The sequence below is a fragment of the Aythya ferina genome (assembly GCF_964211825.1).
Source record: "Aythya ferina genome assembly, chromosome: 11".
NCBI lineage: Eukaryota > Metazoa > Chordata > Aves > Anseriformes > Anatidae > Aythya > Aythya ferina.
The window spans coordinates 14,746,554-14,768,232 of NC_140307.1; the positions used below are offsets into that span (position 1 = coordinate 14,746,554).

At 35.4% G+C, this 21,679-nt stretch overlaps 1 protein-coding gene across 4 annotated transcripts in view; it reads right to left on the reverse strand.

The window, feature by feature from the left end:
- Positions 1-21,679, reverse strand: part of TLN2 (talin 2) — a 222,685-nt gene that overhangs the window by 85,983 nt on the left and 115,023 nt on the right. For all 4 annotated transcript variants that reach the window (XM_084531652.1, XM_084531655.1, XM_084531653.1 and 1 more), the window contains 10 exons: positions 17,881-18,051; positions 14,963-15,060; positions 14,564-14,693; positions 13,106-13,258; positions 12,060-12,202; positions 10,454-10,581; positions 5,982-6,045; positions 3,683-3,787; positions 1,275-1,430; positions 296-397 (listed from right to left, as the gene is read on the reverse strand). In XM_084531652.1, coding sequence (XP_084387778.1) covers positions 296-397; positions 1,275-1,430; positions 3,683-3,787; positions 5,982-6,045; positions 10,454-10,581; positions 12,060-12,202; positions 13,106-13,258; positions 14,564-14,693; positions 14,963-15,060; positions 17,881-18,016 — 1,215 coding nt within the window. In that variant the 5' untranslated portion in view covers positions 18,017-18,051. The remainder of the gene's footprint in view (positions 1-295; positions 398-1,274; positions 1,431-3,682; positions 3,788-5,981; positions 6,046-10,453; positions 10,582-12,059; positions 12,203-13,105; positions 13,259-14,563; positions 14,694-14,962; positions 15,061-17,880; positions 18,052-21,679) is intronic.

Genomic DNA, 21,679 nt, shown 5'->3' on the forward strand with positions numbered 1-21,679 from the left:
CTATGGATATACACTCATAGCCAGCTGTTCATCTTCCAGATGGAAAAGCAAAGCCTAAGCATTTTGTATTGAGCCTAACTACTGTAGTTAACAGCCTCGATATTTTTCAGAAACAATTGCTGAGGTTGAACTGAAAGAGCTTATGATACTTAAAGATAAAATTAAATAACATCAAAACACTAGATAATACTGACTTCATGAGAGGAAAAAACTGCAGCTTGCACACATTCAAGCTTTTGCACTGCTGTATAGTCATTTTACTGCATTTTTACTAGATGTCATCCCAATATTATACCTTCTTCAGGATGATATCAATGTAACCTGCGATTAACTGAGAGATCTGTTCTCCTTCAGTGGTCTGTACTGAGTAATAGCTTTCCTGATATTCACCAAAATCCTGAAAGAAAAAAAAAAGAAAAATTAACTCTTGGCAAATGAAAGATAAATAACCAGTGTCAAATGTGGGATTAATTCCCATTTTAAAGTTGTTTGTATAAGTGTATTTTTTATATCCAACAATAATTGAAACTACTCCAAGATTCAAAACCAGACTATATAGGGGAGTAAGGAAGGAGAGAGGAAGGATACTTTTTATGTCTGCTTCACAGAAGGATCACAAACTGAAATACCAGGGGACCAATAAATATTTAGTCTAACTTCATCAACCTTAGTCACCAAATAATGGAGAAAATTCTAAAGAATTTTATTCTAAAGCATAATCAACTATGTCAGTGGAAATTAAATGCATATTATTGAAGTGAATATCAGCTGCTAGTCACTGCCTCTTACTCTAGCACATTTAACGACCTTTTTATATCCAGAATACTCTTTTTGCAGTGGATTCCTACGGAACAATTAACAAAATACGTCATATTCATGAGAGTTCTTTAAATCTGTAATTATCAAATGTTTTCATGACAACTTAACTTTGCTTATGTTCATATCCTACAAGTCACAACTTGCATTTTGAATGGAACCCAGTGATCGATTAAGCAGGTTTTAATGGTATTTTTCATAACAGCACTAGTTCTAAGTTACAGAAGGGATTTAAACACTGCTTTTGGGAAAATAGTCTGTCTAAAAACGTCAGAATACAGACTGACCATAGACACCAAGATAAGCCAATTTAACAGTTTAGGACTTTGCAGCTCTACGTAATTCTAGAGATTTTCAGATAGAAGAGGTATTAAAAAAACGTTGAGATTGCAAGTTCATCTTCCTTTCTCCACATCACATGGATTGCCCTTCCTTCTCAACATGTACAGAAAGATTACCAGGGTAAAGCTTTTAGGTGAGGCAGCCCAGCGTTTCACAGTTGTCAGTGGCCATTCTTGTAACACTTCCTTGGTCTTCTCATCCACACGCATCACTGAGTCTTTGGTGACTCCCAGCAAGCGAGGAACCAGCTTGTTTTTGCCTTTCATTTTTTCCTGTAACAGGGTGTGAAAGATTGTTTTTCATTAAAGCACAGCATGCCAGAGGATAAAGGGGAAAAAAAGTCATGATGGAATATACTGAAAAAGGGCAAAAATAGCATGCAGATGAGGACAATTTAAGCCTCAAGACTCAGTTTTTCTGGTCATATCAAGTCATTTTCAAGTAATGCATTAACATGAAGTTATTGTCTTTACATGATTTTTACTATGCCGTTCATAAGACACTCCCTTTTCTCCCTCCCCCAGCAAATAGAAGCATTTTAGGGAAAGAATTGTTGGAAGTAACTTTAAAAAAGAAAAACACAAGATGACAGTCTTTCCAGAGACAAGCCTTTAAAGTAACACCATATTAGAGAAGCAGAACGGGAAATTGGCATCAGAAGGACTGAAAAGTTGCCATAAATTTTTGCACTCAGACTAACCACTTCTCAAAAAAAATATCTGGAGAGGGAAAGAAAGAAAAGAAAGAACTGTTGGGGTTCACTTGGGCTGTAAATTAAGCAAGATCAGCCATAATTTGTCCCATATTCTGGATTTGAAAATTTAGTTATTTTCAATCCACAAGAGCAGTTTAATCAAGGGGAAAGGAGAGGGTCAGTCTGCATGCTGTGAACTGCTCTGTCATAATTTGTTGGGCATTCCACCTCTTCATTTTTCTAAGGTTGTAGAGCACAAGCCCAAACTACTAATCTGCTACATAAACTATTCTAAATAGAAATGAATCCACACCTCCCACTTCCCTCAATTTATGTACACCATAACAAATCAGTTCCTAGTTATAGTTGGCCATTTGATTGGCTTCAAAACAGACCAATTTATCCTTTCAAAACAAGTTTCATTACAAATTACAAAATTACAAAATAATTGTTTCAGTTACTGCTTGCTTTAAGTTATGACCAAAAAAAGTAAGATTTTAATGAAAAATATAAAAATATAAAGATAGCTAGGTTACCTTTTACCATACATGCTGTCTAGATTGTGTTAACAAATCCCTCTGAATTAGTGGTTCTAAACATACATGCTTGTTAGTTTTAATATTTTAGTTACTGAAAATGGCACACCATAACATTAGTATAGTTTCCAAGATGAAACTTAATATATTAGCCTGACAATTTGAAGTTGAAGTGTTTATTCCTTATGGTGTTTTATCTAATTCCAATTGTTTGCATTTTAAGGATTTATGCCCACAGCACATTTAAAAAAAAAATCCAGAATATTTAGCTTTGTATTCCTAAATAACTGGATTAGAAGCTGCAAAATTCAGATGTAGTAATGACAACCAATAAGCTTTTTTGTAATTCTTTATTACACTAATTTAATGATTCATACTATTCCAAAATGCCGATGAGCTACATACATTCTGTACAGTTGACATGAGCCTGTAACACTGAAAATGAATGTAGCTCCAGATGAAGTTGAAAACATTTTTCTCAGTCAGGATGCTAGCTCAACAGCTCCTTTAGAGAGCTGAGACTGCTTTCTTCATTAAAGATGCTAATAAAACATTTTTCCTTAAAAGAAGGAAAAATAAAAGGTAATTATTTCAGAGGCTACTGTATGAATAGTATTAAGCTCTGCATGTTTTTTCTTTTTATTTTCACCTATCTGCTTCACTAGAATTTCTCAGTGACTAAGTACTTTAGGGAAAGGCAGCCTATTGATAAACAAAATTGAGAACTGTAACTGTGGCAAACTAAGAATAAAAACCTCAGCCAAAATTTAGCCTTCTTTTAATTATGTGGTAACTAAATACTGAGGCACTAGTGCTTCAGTCCAGTTTTCAGAGCAAAACATCAGTATCTTGGTATCAAATTGTTTCAACACCTTTAGATCACAGCCTTATTGTAAGGACTAAGAGAAATTAATCATGCAACTGATTAAGTTCTTGGTCAGATACTGGCTTCAGCATGCAATTCATATTATCATTAAACTTTCAACAGAAGCAGCTTCAGAGCTTTTTTGTGAATATTTTTATGAAGAAAGTACTTTGATGGTAATCAAAATTTAAAAACAGAAGTGTCAATTTAAAGAAGTCAGATCAAGACTAAACTGTCTTTCTGGAATTCAGCATGACTAGCATCAAAACTCAGATCACAATTCTCTCTTAGGTAGTCATTTCAACTATTTTTCCTCCAGATGTTGCTTTCAGAAAAAAAAGCTTAAAAACACCTCTGACCTTTGATTAGTGGAAAACCTATGATAATACATAACCAACCATACAATATGGTCACCAAGATCTGCATTACCTTAACAAGAAAAAAGGACACGCCATAGGTCCGCAGGGAGCGGGCTAACTTCACATATTTCACTTTGGCTTCTATTTCAGTCATCTCACCACAGTTTTTGTGCTCCTGTAATGAGAGTTCAGTATCACTTAGACAGAAGTAATACTCTTTCTGGTAACTAACAAAAATGGGGTGTTAGCTGTTCTCTTTTTAAGAATGTTCAGTTAATAATCATTCCAATTAAGACATTTGAAACAATACTGTGTAGAAATGTTAGTGTGACGATATCCCGTAATTCCTTATCAAAACATATAAGCAACATGTGGAAATGGAACATTTTTCTTTGACCATCATCCATTTATTTGTGCCTCAGTCAAGCAGATTTAAGCCATTTATGAAACAGTTTTAAATTATTGGTATTGCTGCTCTGTGACACCATTATGTTTCATACAGTCAATGTCTACTTACTTGGCTTAAATCATTTAAAACTCTCAGTGCCTACAATTTTTTCCAGCAGAAGAATAGTTCTGCTTTGTACCCTAAACCTCCAACTCACTGAAGCCTCATGCTTTGTAATTGACCATTTGTCATCTTTTAAATGGATTTCCTGTAGTTTGTTTATTTATTTATTTAGCCAGTTGCACCTTTATCCACATTTTTGTCATAAGTTGACAAGAATTCTATAGGTGAGAAAGGAGCAGTTATTTTTTTTCTAGTAGTTCATTCTGAAATGTGCATCTAGGTGTATTAAAACTCCATTTTTATTATTTGAACAATTTACTCATTAGTAAATTTTCATACCTTTAACTAATGAGAATTACGAATATTACCTATTCAAACTTCATTTCAGCATCTGCTCTCCTACTCTGCTGAAAACCCTGTCCTGAAGTCCTCCTGTTGAAATACTGTTTGTGGGTTTCTGTAGCACCCCCCATCTCTTCACCACTGTCCTATGAATTGCTGGTTACCACCTCCTTCATGCTAATTGATGGCAGCAGGGGGAGCACCAGTAACATGGGAAACACTTGCCTACTCCAGTTCACTCTTGTCAACACTTCACAGAGGAGCACTTGGAGAAGCAAGTGCAACTCCAAAAACCTTTTTGCATCCCAAGAACACAGACTGATTAGACCACTCAAATTCAGTACAGAACAGAGTCAGGATCGCTGAAGAGCAAGAAACCCAGTCATTGCAGATGGAATATTTGGAGAAAGTCATGTCAAAAACTCAAGAATTTTATAAAGAAAAGATACAAGTTTTTCAAAGCATCAGTTTGCATATTCTGCCTTGCTGTTGTGTTATCACCCATCATCTAGAGCCCTCAGTGATTAATTTCTCATCCATGCACTGAAGTATGTCAGGAACTGAAACTACTCAGATCATATTTGACGTAGGCAAATCATTTGCTATGAATCCCACAGAGAAATGAATAAATCTTTTTTTGCTTGAAGTGTAATATCACCACCACCAACTAAAGGTATACACAGGGAAGTGTTACACATCCTCTTTCATAAGATGTATTACAAGCTCTGGATAGAATAGGATTTACTGAGTTCCTACATTAGGAATGTAACAGACATAGAAAAGGATGTGACTTCACATGATTTCAAAATCACAGGTCACTGGTATGTCTTTCCAGAAACTGTACTATTTCAGCTGTTTACCTCAGATTTTTTCAGTTTAGATTACATTGCCAAATACACATGTTAATCAGCACAGACATTTAGTGCATTTATACCACTTCAGCTTGGAGAACATTTCCAATAGGATCAGTACATTGGAGTCTCAACTGCTTTACATCTTTTACAACTGCATGATTCTCAGGCACACCACTGAATTCAAGCATTCGCTAGCAGAACTACATATTATTTGAAGCTCATGCCTGAATAATGAATGCATGGCAGGCTATGTGTAAGAAGTTTTAATGATTTTCCTAAATGTGCTTCTATTTTAGCACAAACACACATCCTTACATTTCAATGCAACTGAGAAAATGATCTTAAGAATATTAAATATTTTCTTTGTCCCCTTCAACAAAGTACACTGAAGAGTAATCAGTGAATAAAAAAGGATCAGGACAATAAATCTGCTGAAGAAGGGGGGACAAGAGGGGGAACAAGAGAGGGAACTGGGGTGGAGATGGGGGAAAAAGGGGAGGAAAAGGGGGGAAAGGAAAAGAGAAAAGCTATCAGACTCTTCAAACCTGATTTTCTGGTAGTTATACAAGTCAAATATATAGAGATCATACACCTGTGAAAGAGAGATAATTTTTGTTATAACAGAAATGAAGCTGCAGTAAGTTTTTCAGCCTCACAATTACCTGAAATATTCTCTTTTCAGCCCCTCTTTGTTTGGTATATTCTTTAGGTAGGAATTCTTTTAGGCTAGAAAAAAAAAAAAAAAAAAGAAGAATACCACAGGTTAGTGGTGTCTTCTTAAGGACAGACACTTTCCACACTTTATTGTTGGTATTATGTTCCACAACATTCCCAAAGTGGGCAAAAAATCTCTCTACAATCACTAAGTAGGGTAAGGTCAAGAGGATAATTGGCATAATAATAAAAACCACTTCAGCTATGTCCTGACATAACACCCTCTTCATGTTTAGAAAAGTCAAAAGTAAACAAAGTTCGGACACTTTCTATTGTTCATCTATATAATGTCTATTATTATCTAGCTGCATTCTAATATCTATTAGCAGTTCAAAGGAGTTCACATTTAATCCACATACACTTGCTATAATCTTGGAAACCAAAGCTTAGGCCACTTAGGCGTCTGAGTCCAGACACTACTATTACTGTCCTGAAGCACTTTGATTTACTGACCTGTGGTTCAGTTCTTCCTCTGCATGTTCCAAGACATGTTAAAACACGTATTTTATTGAAAACCTGCAAAGCCATTAAGTGGACACAATACCAGCCATTATCTCAAAACCAAGGTCACAAATAACTAGCCTTATTTTATTTATTTTTTTGAAGTACTCAAATACTAAGGTTTCAGAATATAAAGTAAACAAAACAAAAGTTCAGCCTCCCTGGTAAGTTCAGTCAGAAAGAATCCTTGAACACCTCACAAGACTGTCTAGCTGTATGTACCTCCTTTTTTTTGCAATTAAATTAGACTTTTATCTCAGCCAAACATCAACCCAACTTGAAGACTTGTTAGCATCGTGCATTAAAAAAATGCAGTCCTTTTCTGGATTTTATCTTCCTATCTGCAACACTGAAGTCTGATGAAATTATGCCATATATTCAGCAGTTCACCTTAAGTCTGAAGAAAATTCTGCCCTTCAAGAGAATTTTTGGGTTTCTAACCAAAGTTCAACATAAAAAACAGCACTTACACAGATAAAAAATAAAATAAAATAATAAAAAAGAGGTTTCTAAGAATCCAGTAGGACTAGAGGATTTTATCCTCACTTTGGTCTATCGAGTATACAAGCCCACTATTAACACAGAAACAACTAACATCATGAAAAGCTGCAGATTTTGAGAAGGACATCTAGCCAGATTTCCTAAAAAAGATTGGCAAAAAAATTGTCCCATCATTCCTCCCCTCCAGCTCCCTTTAAAGGAAGCCTGCCACTGCAGACAACAAACAGAAGAACTTCAAGACTGTGATGATTTTGTGCTCTCCTCGAAAACACTCTCTAGTAGTTAGAATTTTCATTGTTATTGCCATAAAGCTCTAGCAATTTCAATCCAAGTAAGAGCAACTGCGCTTGCTAATCTGCCTTCCACTGTTTCAGTAGTTGTGTCTCAACTGATTACATCTTAATTAAATCTCTTCTACAAAATGAACTCTATAGATAAGGTCTGAATACGGCTTATTATCCTAAAAAGCTAGTACATCTATTCTAAAAATAAAAAGCAAAACAAAAACTGAACAGTGCTTTTAACACAGAATTTCATACGTTCAAACCAGTTTGGTTACATTCACTTCTAAGAAAATCAAAAATAACTGAGTTGAATGCACTCTCAATCTAGCAATGGATTTATACAGAGAAGGGATAATCATGCACTTTCAGTTCTCATCTTTTATTAGCTAAGTTGATTTTCTCAACTATTCTTATGCCGACCAGCTATTGAGAACATCAGATTTTCAAGCATGTCTACTTATCTTGTTAGCTAACTAAGAAGTGATAGCTGAATAAACATTATTTGGAGCTTCTTGAGAAAAAGTTACGTCTGTCAAGTGCCAATTGGCACACTTGTACATGCAGCTGGCAGTTAGATATGAACTTTTTCCTTGTATGATCTTCCATTTTTCGATCAATAGAGAAGCAACCACCTCAACTGAAAGGTTGAAATACTAGCTGCAGACAAATTATTTTGATGCTGCCCATAATATTTTCTTTATGTTGCAACAAACCATGGCTTTACTTTATTTAACAGTTTGTGTAACGAGTTCACAAAACCACATGAAATATATTATTCATTTAGCCTTCTTTAAAATCTTTAATTACACATTGTAACAATGTACAATGAACTCGATTAATAAACATCTAATAGCAAGCTGCGTATATATAACTTCATCTAATTAGAGTTACTCCTACAGTTCTTCAAAAACAATTATACCAAGTGCCAGCATATTGTTTTTCATTAGCATAAAGGTATATTGGACATTCTTGCAGAAGTTTTAGACAGTAAAATAGGCTATATTGTAGAAGTGAACTTAGTGGTCACCAAGCATGCTTAGAAATAAATGGCAGACGCTAGCAAGGTTTAGCTGCTCCTTTCTTACCTACATACAAATCATAAGATTTCTTTAATAGATAATCTCTCATCAAATTTAAACACGGGGTGCCTCTGGATGCAAAGCAGAACTTCAACTGCATGAGGAAGGGCTATTTGCAATTAGGTAGTTTTCACAATTTACTTTGGCATGAGCTCTAGGAAAATTCCAACAGTCAATATCAAAGGGTTAACAAGACACAGGCAGTAATCATCACCCGTGCCAAGAATGACTTATCAAAGGCAAAAAAAGGATAAAAAGTAGCTCTGCACACTGCATACTGCAGACATAGCAAAGTAAGCCAAGTTGCTTTAAAATAATACTGAAATATGCTAGTACTATTCTGCTACATGCTGTTTTCTATATGAGCAGAGACTTCCATTAAGGGAACCTGTAGGCATGTTTAGGGCCCAGCAGCGAATGAATAAACACTTCAACAACAAGAAGTGTTTCCTGAAATGACAGGAGATGTACTCTTCAGTCAGCATTCATCTATACTATTTTTACATATTGCTCATAACAAAATAAGAGAGCTTGGCTTGATTAGACTCAACACAGAAGCATGAGATTTCACAAAAAGACTGTCATGAAGGCTTAGTACAGCCAAACATATGTAAAGCTAAATCATAAGCATCTATACTTTAAAACAAAAGTAAAACAAAAGACAGTGACTAGGACCTTATGGTTCTCAAGTAAGTTTCTCCACAGAGAACAAAAAGGCAACAAGAATTACTTGTAAATCAAAAATGCTTAATTTCATGAAACTAGTTATACACCTGGACAGCAAAAGACTAGACTTGGTGGCCTGCAATGCTCAATCCTCATACAGTCAAAACCCATTAAAATTAAAATTATACATTAAGTAGAAAAAACACACTGCAGGAAAAAAAAAAAAAAAAAAAGGAAAGCCAAGGTTTTAAAATTTGAAATAATTTGAAATTCCAGTTCTAGATTATTCCCACTGGAGTAATGTTCTCTTTTCTAACATGCAGGTTGGTTATTTATACTTTTCACTCACATTAGCATATAAAGATACTGCACTTTGTGTTAACATTTTATTCTGTTATGGACTTCCAACTAGCCAGCATTCTGTATAAAGCAGAAATGTCATCCAACCAGCAGTTCTTGTTGAACATAAAATACAGTTATGATAGAGGATCGTAAAAAATGACTTTAAATTTAGAAGATCAAGAAGAATGCCTAAATAATGCCTGTCATCCCTGTTCCACTGCAGGCAAAACAATCAAAATTTGTATAGAAATGGAACCTCTAAAAGTCAGCCAAACTAAGTTTACCCATCTGACAACAGGAAAGTAAAGAATGACAATCAAGGTTAAAGGATGGGTCTCCAGGCCAGGACTTTGTATCCAAAGAGCACAATACTACATCTCCATTCATACAATGCCATGAGAGGGTGAATCCACACAATTAATTAACATAATTAAAAAAGTTAGGAAAATTCAATATCTACACACAGCAGCATTAACTTCAGTAAAATGACTAAGTATCTTTCCATTCATGCGCTTTCATAACAAATCAAACGTGTGATATATACTAACATACACTTACTTCACAAATGGCATTACTAAATGCAGGCAGAAGATGACATCTGAGCAAGAACAAAACTCCAGTTCTCCCTAACTCAGTAACGCAGGCATAACAAAACTTCCAGTACACTCAGTCCAATCAAGGATGCATATGACATGAGGATGGATACATTAAAGGAGAGGAGACTATTGGGTAACATGAACCTTGGCTTCCAGAGAAAGCAGAAAGGGCTTCCATGGACAACATTACCATGTGGTTGGAAAATCCAGCTGCATACCTAACTGGCATGCTGTGGGAAGCTGGCACCCTGTGTTGACTAATAAGTCACTGCCAAATGTCCCCTTCACAGCAGCTGAAAGTGCTGATTTATGCAGCAAGGCTCCTGGTCACAGAAAACACACAGGATCTGGCTACCACTAACTGGAGTACTAACATGCTTTTAGGCTATGAAAACCTAACAATAGTTACACTTTAGGTCACCTGAATTTATAAGTTAACGTAAGTATTTACTCTAAAAATCCAGGTTTGTGCTTGTGTTCTACATGAGGTCCAAACTGGATCTGCGCTTGAAAGCCTCCAAACTCACAAGCCTTCTCAAAGGAGACAGGATGGGAGCCATTCAGAATGTCATCACGAGCCTGTAAGAAGTAAGCAAAGACATATCAGGGACATCCAAAAGAATTACTCCATCTCTGAAATTCATCAAGAGCTAAAACACAGACCAAGAATCCAGCAACACACTTCTCTGTCTGAATGTCTTCATTATTCCGTTGTGGATGTGTCTATGACTAATAAAATAAACAAAGGGATAGATTCTTCTCTGGTGAGTATCTACAGAGACATGCTAAAACCATGATTGTAACAACTATGATCAAAAAGACAATTTGATATATATTTCCTGTGGCACATATATATCAAATACAACTTACATACATGTACACAGACACAAGTGTACGCATTCACACCCAACATAACTCTTATCTTGCCACCTTGTAATAGCAGGGAAAATGATCTAACTTGCAAGTAAACAACAAATTATTGTTACAGAAATAGGAAGAGGTGAAGGCAAACAGCATTTTCTTTCTTTTTGTTTACATTTTGAAGTCATAGAAGACGATGGATTTTATAGTTCTGGCATGGGAAGACTCGTCTATCCACACAGAAAACAAGATAGTATCAGTGCATGCTGTTGCAACAGTAACCTGGAAGAAGTATCTAATGGACATGAGAATAGCACAGCGTGATAATTTTTTTAAAACTCCTGAAAATTTAGTGCAGTCCCACAACCAATACCATCTTATAATCATCTTAAAACCATTTTATAATTTGCCTCAGAGCTTTAAAATGCAATTTAGAGCAATCCTACTTGAATCAGCTTCAAGTATAACAACTGAGCATCCCATTAAACATTCAATGGATTTTTTTCAACTAACAAAATCAACCCTAATGATTTCAAACTGAATTACAGCCAACTACACTGGAGACTACAGTTAGAAACTATCTTCAACAGAAAAACTCAAGCTTCCTAAGGTATAAGCATCTCTAACAATTTCGGGAACCTGCCTGGGTGGGCTCCCACTGTGTTAAATGATATGGTCCATCTCAAACAGGAAGCCCACCTGCTCTGTGCTGTTTATGTTGAATATTGTAAAGAAGGTGCAGAAGCAGCTCAGGCAGAAAGAGATAAGTGGAAAGCCATCTGCAAGATTGAAATGAGATTTGACATTACAGAGAAAGCATCACCCATACAACAGAATGGGGAAGACTATACCTGATACCTGAAAAGAATGATCTAAAGACAAGGCATTACTGAACACATTTATTTATGTATTTAAGGAAAGAAGAATGACATGAAAATCACTATATTTTTGAATGTCCATTATGCAGTTGAACGTATTGATTTTGAGAATCAAAGCCTCTACACTATCAAGAGTGCTAAACCAAAACCAAACCAAAACAATCCACATTCAGAACAAGGAGTTTAGAAGATAGGAATACCTGAGCAACAAATAAGTTAGTTATTTAGCACTTGTTTTTGTAATATTTTTCTTCTAATTAACCTACACAGGTTTCCTCAGGCAAGCTAGAACTGGTACTCCAGGTTCACATACTGTACCTGAACATAAAGCAAATTCAGTTGAACAGGATCTCTTGAATCTACATTCTGGTCTGAATAGAAGAACTTTCGTCTCAACAGTAACGTTTCATTTTCATCAACTCCTTGTTCTCTAAATGTTCGGCTATGATCTAGCCAATTTACTGCAACAGAACCAGATAGACAAAGTGTTTAATCTGCAGCGTTGCCAGTGTTAATAGCTATTGAGAACATCATATGATAACTGGCCTTGCCATTGGAGGGGGACACCTAGCAAAAAGAGTTCCTTTTATTTATGTTTCTAGTCAGTGTTGATGGTTGCTACAAATGAGAATTTAGTAACAGAACAGCACTGCTGAAAAACAGGAATTTACCCCGTGGTATAAAACACCACAAATACCATTGAAGCAGCAACTACAGCAGAAGTAGTATTTCAGTACTAGATTCAGACCTTCAAAGCTGCATTGCAGTATTACTTGAAAGATTACCAAAACACCACCACCAAAACCAATTGCTTTGCTCACTTTTTTTTATCCCTTAATACATTTTAAAACATTTTCCTTCCAGTAAAAGTTCATCTTAGTCCCCTGATGTTAAAACAAACTAATTCTCATCATTTTGCATATAGAACGGATCAAATATTGTCTTAGTTCTTTGGCACACTCCATTTACACTTCAAAGACAAAACTAGACATAACTTTGGATGGCTTTCAGTAGGCATCAGTAGTTAAATATCCAACTTGAATGAAGGGATTAAAAGGGTCATTATGGAAACAATCTTCCCTTCCCACTCTAAGTTATAACTCCACCACAAAAAAAAAAAAAAAAAGCAAGAAAAACACTTCAAAAAGACATACTCTCTCTCATAGCTAGAGGCAACAATTTGTCTATTTAACTGAACTCAAAAATGCACAGTAGTAGATGACACCATATATGAACATACACAATACACGTAGGGAACAAGTGAGTCATACTGAAGAAGCTAAAAATGCAGTCCTGTATGATTTTCTTGCCCTGTTCTGCGGAAAGGTAGTAGTGAAAGAATCATCCTGGAATTCACTACTCACAATCATCATCAGTATGAAGCTTTGCCTTCAATTTTTCCATTTTTCTTTCATCACGCAACAATGTCCTATCTTTCTTAAGTGTTCCTGTACTCTCTTCTTTCTTTTCTTCAATGCTCTCCTGGATTAAGGAATATTCCTCATAATTGGTTATTCCTGGAATTAGAAATAAATCCAGTGTTTGTAATAAAAAAAAATTAATACATTTAAGACACAGATAAAATTTTTTTCCATGTATTAAAACACCAATGGTTCATTACAAGTATAATGAAGATATTCCAGATGAAATGCAGACCAAAGCATGGGGAAGGAGATCCCAAGAATAATCTACAAGTTCTGCATTGAAGATGTTTCTCTAATGTTTGGCATTATTCTTCAAATATATCATATTTGAAGGTGCATTTCCCTTCGCGGATGCCTACAATTGTTTCCTGAGAAGTGGGTGATTTTAGCTTGCCCACAATGTGCAGAAGAAATGTGGCACAGCAGACTGAGGAATAAAAAACACATGAGTAGAGTTCCAGAACTAAACTCTTCCCATGAATTTTGCATGAAACTGAATTGAAAAAAAAAAAAAAAAGAGAGTTCACAGCATTTAGTATATATGCTATGCTGTTCTCATTTCTCTCATCATCTTCCTCCACAGCATATTTATGTTATACAAGAAAGCAAATTAAATAAATGCTTGCATATATGACCACATTCATGAAAATTAGTCAAACTAATTTTTAGAGCAAATTAATTTCAGAACATTGGAATCCAGCACAGAAACACTCACACAATTAAAACACACATTTTAATCTACCTTGAAAGTGAATTAATCTAAATCTATCTCAGTCAAATTAAGATCATTAATTCTAAATGAGAATGAAGCAAGAGATTAAGATAATTTAAAGTAATCCATGTTGAATGCCTGCTTATAGGTAAATTTGAGTTAGTTTCCTAAAATGTCTTTATTTAGATAAATATAAAAACAGACTATAACCAAAATGATACATTTTAGGCCAGCTGCTCTGGATGGTTTCCATATGTAGTTACAGAAGTAACATGATATTGTAACTAAACCTAAATCATAACATAAAAATGTAAGTTTAGATATATTTCAAGGTCAACAACTTCTATGTCATTAATATTTAGCAAAAATTTAGTTTCCTAGCAGGAAAGCTTGTATAAGTAACACACAATGAAGAAGTTAAAACAGTACTGTCAGATACCTGTGCCTTCAAATGTTAAATACTGAAGTTAAAGGATATAGCTAATTCTCTACTGACTTTCACAAGAAAGCATGGACAATAGCTTTGAAACAAATGTTTGGTCAACATTAACTGATAACATTATTTCAACATTTGTCAACATGTGTCAACTTCTATCCAATAACACACATGGCATCCTAAATTTCAAGATGTCAATATGGGAATAAGCAAATAAATATTCTTGAATATGTAGGTCCCAAAATCTTACCTATCCTGCTGCAAATGGTAACCAGCAATTCACCAACTGTTTTAGAATCATCCACCATGACTGTTTTCACTGAACCATCCAACATACGTATTTTCTGAGGTCTCTGTTTCTTTTTGTACTCCAATATATCCTATGAAGTAAACAATACTGTTTCTAAACATTTAGGGAAACCACCACAAAAACAATTCTACAGGGTAGATTCCTGAAGCAAGATGCTCCCCCCTCCCGTCTTTTTTTTTTTTTTTTTTAAATGCATGTATATGTGTTTGAAATGGATCAGTTTCAAGAAAAGACTCAAATTTCTCCTACCTCTCCAAACACTAAATATTGTTCTTGCTACTTGGGAAACAAGCTTTCTGAAAACATGTTGATGAACAAAGCAACAGATTTGTACCATACCCCATTTCTCAGCATGTAATAATCCAGTGTTCTTCCAGCCTCCAACCATATACCTTTACGAGGATCTTCATCTGACAAGAACAATCCATAGTCAGAGGCTGTGTAACAGAAAAGACAGTTCATTGAAAAATATAAAACCTCATCAAATCATCATTTTATTCAAGATTATTCAGGTTCATGATTAAGCTTCCATTATGTTTACTCCTCATTCTTAATGAACTAGTATGCCTTTATTTTTTGCTGTGCTTCAGAATAATATTTAATTTAGCAGCAGATAGCAGGGTATATCAGGCATTACAGAAGACTTGAACAAAAGCTTCACTAAATATGCACATATTACATCCATTATGGATCATCTATATTATATTAGAGAGAACTTATTACAAATAAGACCTTTTTAAAATGCTCATAGGTCCTGCTTAAAGACCTATATCCTTAGAGATCCAAAAATACAAGCAGTTCGGATTTAATCATAGTATACCATTTCAAGCAGTAGTTCTATTTCAAAACATTGTTTTCAACCCTTAACATACTTTGCCTATGCTGAACATCCAAATCTTTTTTTGGTAGATGTTTCAGGTTTATAAAGTGAAAAAGAGGTTTTCAGAATCATATTTGTGGTAACAATCTCAGGAAAAAAAATCTGCGTATATTGAAGGCTAAGCACAAACCAATTGATTCTTTCACAAACACAAGTAAATGGTAAAACTCTTGTGGCCACGGAAGAACAAATTCAGGCTTAAGCTTCAAAGCCTAGACTCCAGGTACACAAAATGAATATCATGACTGTCAATTGAAAGACTACTAAAGCATGAAGAATTGATACACAGCACATTCTTAGACAAATCCACTATCACAAACAGAAAAAGCTACTGTTCTTCAGTTGAGCCTGCTCTAACTCTTGTCCTAAAGTTGAAGCTAATGCTTATTTCCATAAAAGCTAGTCACCTGTGTGCACACCGTCTGTTACAACAGCCCCATGAAGGGACAGCATACCTCTTAATTTTCAGCCATGTGATCACACCCTCTGATTAGAACGTCAAGTAAACATAGCTACAACTTTGGGACAGTGTTTCATTTTTAAGTGTATTTTAAAGATACAATTCACATTTATTCAACTACATTTACATTAAACACAGTGTTACTTATGCAAAGATATAAAAACATAGCTGAAAGATACCGACTTTTAAAGGAAAAACCCTTCCAAGAAACTGAGTAAGAACAACTTCTCCTACAGACCATAATTAAAAACTCCACTGAAAAGGCAAGTGATCCAAACAGAGATGTTTATGGACACAAATTCAGTACAGAATCAATTAAATGAAATTTTAGAATCTGTGCCTATAAATAGCTTGTGACATTTGCACACAAAGGGACTTTGCACTGAGAGCAGAATTACCAAGGAAGCGTTGACTGCTCTACTTTTCACTTCTGGGGAGCGCACCCTAGTAATGAAATAGCAGTAGCTGTGCAGCTTGCACATGAGTATCACAGTCGCATCTGTCCCAGCATGTAAGCTTGTTGGAGAAGTGAAACTTACATGGTTGATAGTAGAACTACAAGACAATGTTTTCTATTGTGCAGGAACTGGTTAGGTCACTCTGTACTGCACCAGTATGAGTTTTCCTAACGAACAGGCAAACAAATGTTTTAACAGCCACAAAGAAGGGGAAAGGATATGTTGTTTTATATATATATATATATATATATACACACACACACACACGTATATATTGTCATGCATTGCAACTTCAGAAAGATGTTTAAAGTTTGTAATTGCACTGCAATCACAAAAAAAAAAAATAAATAAATCAAGAGAGTTCCCAGGCTTTTCTGAAGTTTATGATATTCAGGGCTATTTATTACTTGACTTCACTGAATATAACAGCTGTTCAAAACAACTGCCTTAGGATATCAGCATATCAGAAACACACAGGTTATATCTGAAAAATAGAAGCTCTGTTACTAGACCTCCTAAGGGCTTCTGCAAAGGAGAAGCATTACTAAATAATACCAATTATCATACATGACTGGATTTTATTTTATTTTATTTTAACATTTAGACAAGGTTTTCAGAAGACCTCTAATACTGGAAAGCTGTGCAAAAAACTCAAACCGTTCTAACAATTACATTCTAGTGGCATTATACACAGCAGAGAACCAAATGATTCTGAAGAATCTGGATTTTTGAACTTTGACTAAATTTAAAACAGATTTTCTGCCTGAGTGAACAAATATTTCAGTGTTTTCACATCTAATTTGCTCAATATGTTCAGAAAGATTTGATTAATGAGTAACACCATTCTGAATATGGTGTGTTTTTCTTTTGTTTGTTTTGTTTTTGTGTTCTTGTTGTTTGTTTTTAAACTTAAACAGTTTAAAGCATTTCCTTTTCTGCTTTTTGGAGATGTCCAACCTTCTTTGGTAATCCACGTTGTCCCTTTCTTTGGTGAGGCACCAAAAAAGTTTACCCAGACCTTCCTAGAAAGTGTAACCACAAGCTTTGCTTTAAGATGATACCACAAAATCTGTTCTCCAATAACTTGGCCTTTCAGAGAACAGAGCAAGATTCAAGAAGGCTGGTGAATGTGCGCACAAAGGGAAAGCGATCCTTCAGCCAAACAAGCAATTTACATAGAAAGTGAAAGTTTCACCAAAAAATGTTCCCATTGTAGAAAAAAATCTGTCTCACCACAAGAAGAAAGAATTCAGCTAACTTCAAAAATTCAGCTAACTTCAGCCACTTAAAATTCTGTTTCAACTCTGTGTCTTTTACTCCGGAGTCTTCTTTAAATTAAAATACAAACCCTACAACCATAAAGATAAATGAAGGAACACAACAGACAGTAAAAACAGCATGGGTCTGTATATTTTCAATTCAGCCAGTGAATCGACTAAGGATAAATAAAGGAACTCACCTTGTCCCATTTGAGCCTCTGGAACTCGTTCACGAATAACTCTGCAGGCATCATACACTGCAGTGGATGGTTCAAACTGCATCGTCTTCACTACATTGCATTGGCGGACACAGATCTTCAAGGAAAGTGCTACCATGGTGTTCAAAATCTTGCAAGTTTCTACTGAATTGTCTGAAAAAGCAGTGATATATTATTGCTCAGAATTTTCCACTTAACTCTTTCATATGCTCAAACTGTTTGTAGAAAAAAAAAATTGAATGACTTTAAAAGAATGATACATTTTCAATAGCTGCCTATACATGTACAGTCCCACTAGCATCCTCAAGCTAGAAACTGTCCCCAAACACGTATTATTCTTGGCATACTGAAAATTCATTTTCAGAAGAGATGCGTACACATTACTAAAGATTAATATTTTGTCTGAGATATGACGAAATGCTGCATAAGAAAACAATACATTCACTGGGTATATCACCAATAGTAAGTATTTAGTAGTGACAGAAAAGCAACTGCATAATTTCCATTAAATCCATTTTTCACTCTTCAATATGACAGATTTATTTAATAACAAATACAAATTAGAGGTCAAATTTTCAATATGCAAAACTCAAATCAAAATGGTTATTTTTTCCTCCTCCTTTTTAGATCCTGACACATGGGAATCAGTGGGTGCAGGAAGGAGTAGGTTGCTTTCCAAAGACAAAGGCTACATATTTTCAGATGAAGAAATTAACTGGTTCCCCTAACGATGAACATGACTCTCACCAGCACCTTTTGTTAGAACATGTAGATTGGCTGGTAATAAACTGCTTAGAAAAACTACATTAAACAACGCAGATTCTGAAGTATGCAATACTGTGTGTTCTTTTCAAGACTGCATAAATCCACTAGATTTTTTTCTATCCTGTTATGTGCCTACCCAGAGCTCCAAGAACAAGTTATTTTTCATTCCAGTTCTATTTCAGAAATGTCGTTGAATATGACAGCTATTGTCTACAAAAACAGGAAGATACAAATGATTTTTGTTTCATTTTGTAAATTGTCTGGGGTTTGTCTCAAGTGTCTTTCCTCACATTCCAAATCACACCTCCATCACTGGACTTTCCATAGGGATCTTCAAAAATTCTTCAGAACTAAAACCCTTTCTGCATAAATACAGAAACAACAAAATCTTAAAATGCTTTCTGCATAAATGCATGTGCATGTTTTTAAATAGGAGGGTGTGAGATTCTAAGGACTCAAATTAGCTGCTGCTGATAATTTGACGACACATTCCACTAGATAAAAATTTAAAGGCCAGTTGTGCATCTTTTTACAGCCCAAATACTCAATTTGGCAAACTCACTTAAAGCAATAAGAAGGAACCACCATTTATATTTCAAGGGTGTTAAGAAAACACAACACCAAAGTACTGAGCTCCATGACTGCACCCTTCTCCAAGGCACAGACAAATCATCTCTCTACTAATACCATTTAGGAGTAACTCTAGCTCTAAAATGTCACACTCCCACATGTTACTGGGGCAACCCACCCAGCTGCCTCTCAATAAGCTAAATCATTCTACTTTATTACTATTATTATTATTATTACTTCCAGAACCACTTATTACCACCAGTATAAAATACTACACAGTGCCAGATTTTCAGACTGACAATGGAAAAAAAAGTCAGTGAGAGGAAAAATGTACAGGAAACATCGATGAATTTATGCCAGAGCATCACCAAAACAAAATTATCTGGAAAAAACACAGGTTGGAGCAGTTTTCACCATCCAGAAGGTTCCCTGGGAGAATTACATGTTCATGTGTATGTACGTGCACTGTTACAACAAGTGGCATACTAACAGCTGGAAAAAAGACATATCAGCTTGAAAAACAGCCTGAGCAAGTTGCTCAGAAAGCAACCCTAACTCACAGGCCACCTCTAAAACCTGTCTGTTGATTCTGGTGCAGTATGGTGAGCCACAGTTCCTGCTCCCTCCTCTGTCTGGAGAATGTGTTAGGGCAGGGACATTAAATGCAGCCCTTAGGACTCTCACTCTCTCCCAGTTGCTACTCCTCTTAAAAAGATTAAGAGAGAAAGTGACACCAGTGAATACAAGTACTGGAAAACGTTTTCCAGAAAAAAGCTTTCCTCTCCTCTTTGCTTTTTTATTGAAGCCAAAGGTGAGGCTTGCAAGCCGCTCACATTAAATAAAATATCCCGATTTGGAAGGGACCCACAAGTATCATCTTAAAACTTGAGCTGTCTTGTCCATTAGAAGGTAACGTGGATGTTGACCTTTTCCTGGATTTTTCAACTTTTCCATGAACAAGATACAGTCTAGCTTTGGGTATGAATGCCTTTGGTTGAAGGGAAATATTCATAAAAAAATATAAATGGATTCAACAATCATCTTTAAAAAAAAAAAAAAAAAAAGAGTAGAAACATGGAAAGATGTCTCCTCTCTTCTGCTAACATATACATTCAACCGATCTGTACACTAACATTATAGCTAATGCAGTTGCAAAGGCACATGGCAACACCTTCTCCAAGATCCACCTATCCACCTTCTTTTAAGGTTAAAGAAGTCAAACATCACCATGTCTAATGAAATGATTCATTGTTTCCTGTTAAGAAATACTAGACCAAGGACTTAATAGTCATAAATTAGCACTTAGGTTGAAAGTTTCCTGACATACATACAAATCCTTTATTATCAGCACTGGCAGTAGTCAGTGGGGCCTTGTGTAAGTTATGATGACGTATTATTATGCTTCTTAATTCTGAATCTTTATATCATGTCAGAAAACAAAATTTTCTATTAAGGTGAAGGGTCACAAAGTAATGGCATGAAAATAGACACAGTTAATTCCAACAGATAAGTTTTAAAAGTGTAATTAACCCTTTCATATGGATCACTCAAAACTGGATTTTTAAAAGGGCACACTATGAGGAAGCATTTAAATTCAGTACAGTGCCTGATCTCCGTCTATGAATGGAGAAAAGGGGACAGAGAAAAGCCAAATGGTGAAGCTAGAGTATGAAACTTTAATGGGAAAGGTAAATATCTATAATGAAAGATATTCTGCTAAACTTGCTGTGATTTTGCAGTTTGTACTACTTCTTTTGTTAGGTTAGTATAAAATTAGCAAAACACAGCTTTTGGGCAGGATCTCACTAGTAAGATACAGAACAGAGTAAGTCAGAACTTGGAAACAGCTTCACCAGTATGATCTCATCATATACTTGATAAGTTTCAAAACAAGGTGATGACCCATCATTTCATATTTACACCAAAAAACCCCTACTAAATGCATTACATTGTTTCCTAGCTTGATAATATTTTCACTTTGTGATTGTGCATTGGAGAACCACCATAAAAGCATGTGTCCAAAGGAACCTGCAGAGGCAGTCTAGTTTAGTCCCTTTTACTGAAAAATGGTGCATCCCTATGGTGTCCCTGGCAGGTGCTTATTTTATCTGTTCTTACGAAGCTCTATTGAAATCAAGTCCACAACATCCACAAGGAACCACTCATTTAGTTGTTTGTTTGTTTGTTTGTTTTTATTAGTTTTTATATCTTACCACCACCTCACCTTGCAAATTTTCAACCTAGGTCTTCCATGCTGCAAAAGAACCCTTTTTTCCCCCTGCTCTACATACACAGACATGGTAAATTAATCCCTGTAGTCTTTACTACAATTTTACAAGTTATGAACCTGTTACCATGGCCTCCCAATGCCTTCTTGTTATTTTTTTTTTCCCTCTAGGTTCAGATACTACTCCTTAAAGAAGGAAGGACCTAAATATGCAATGGT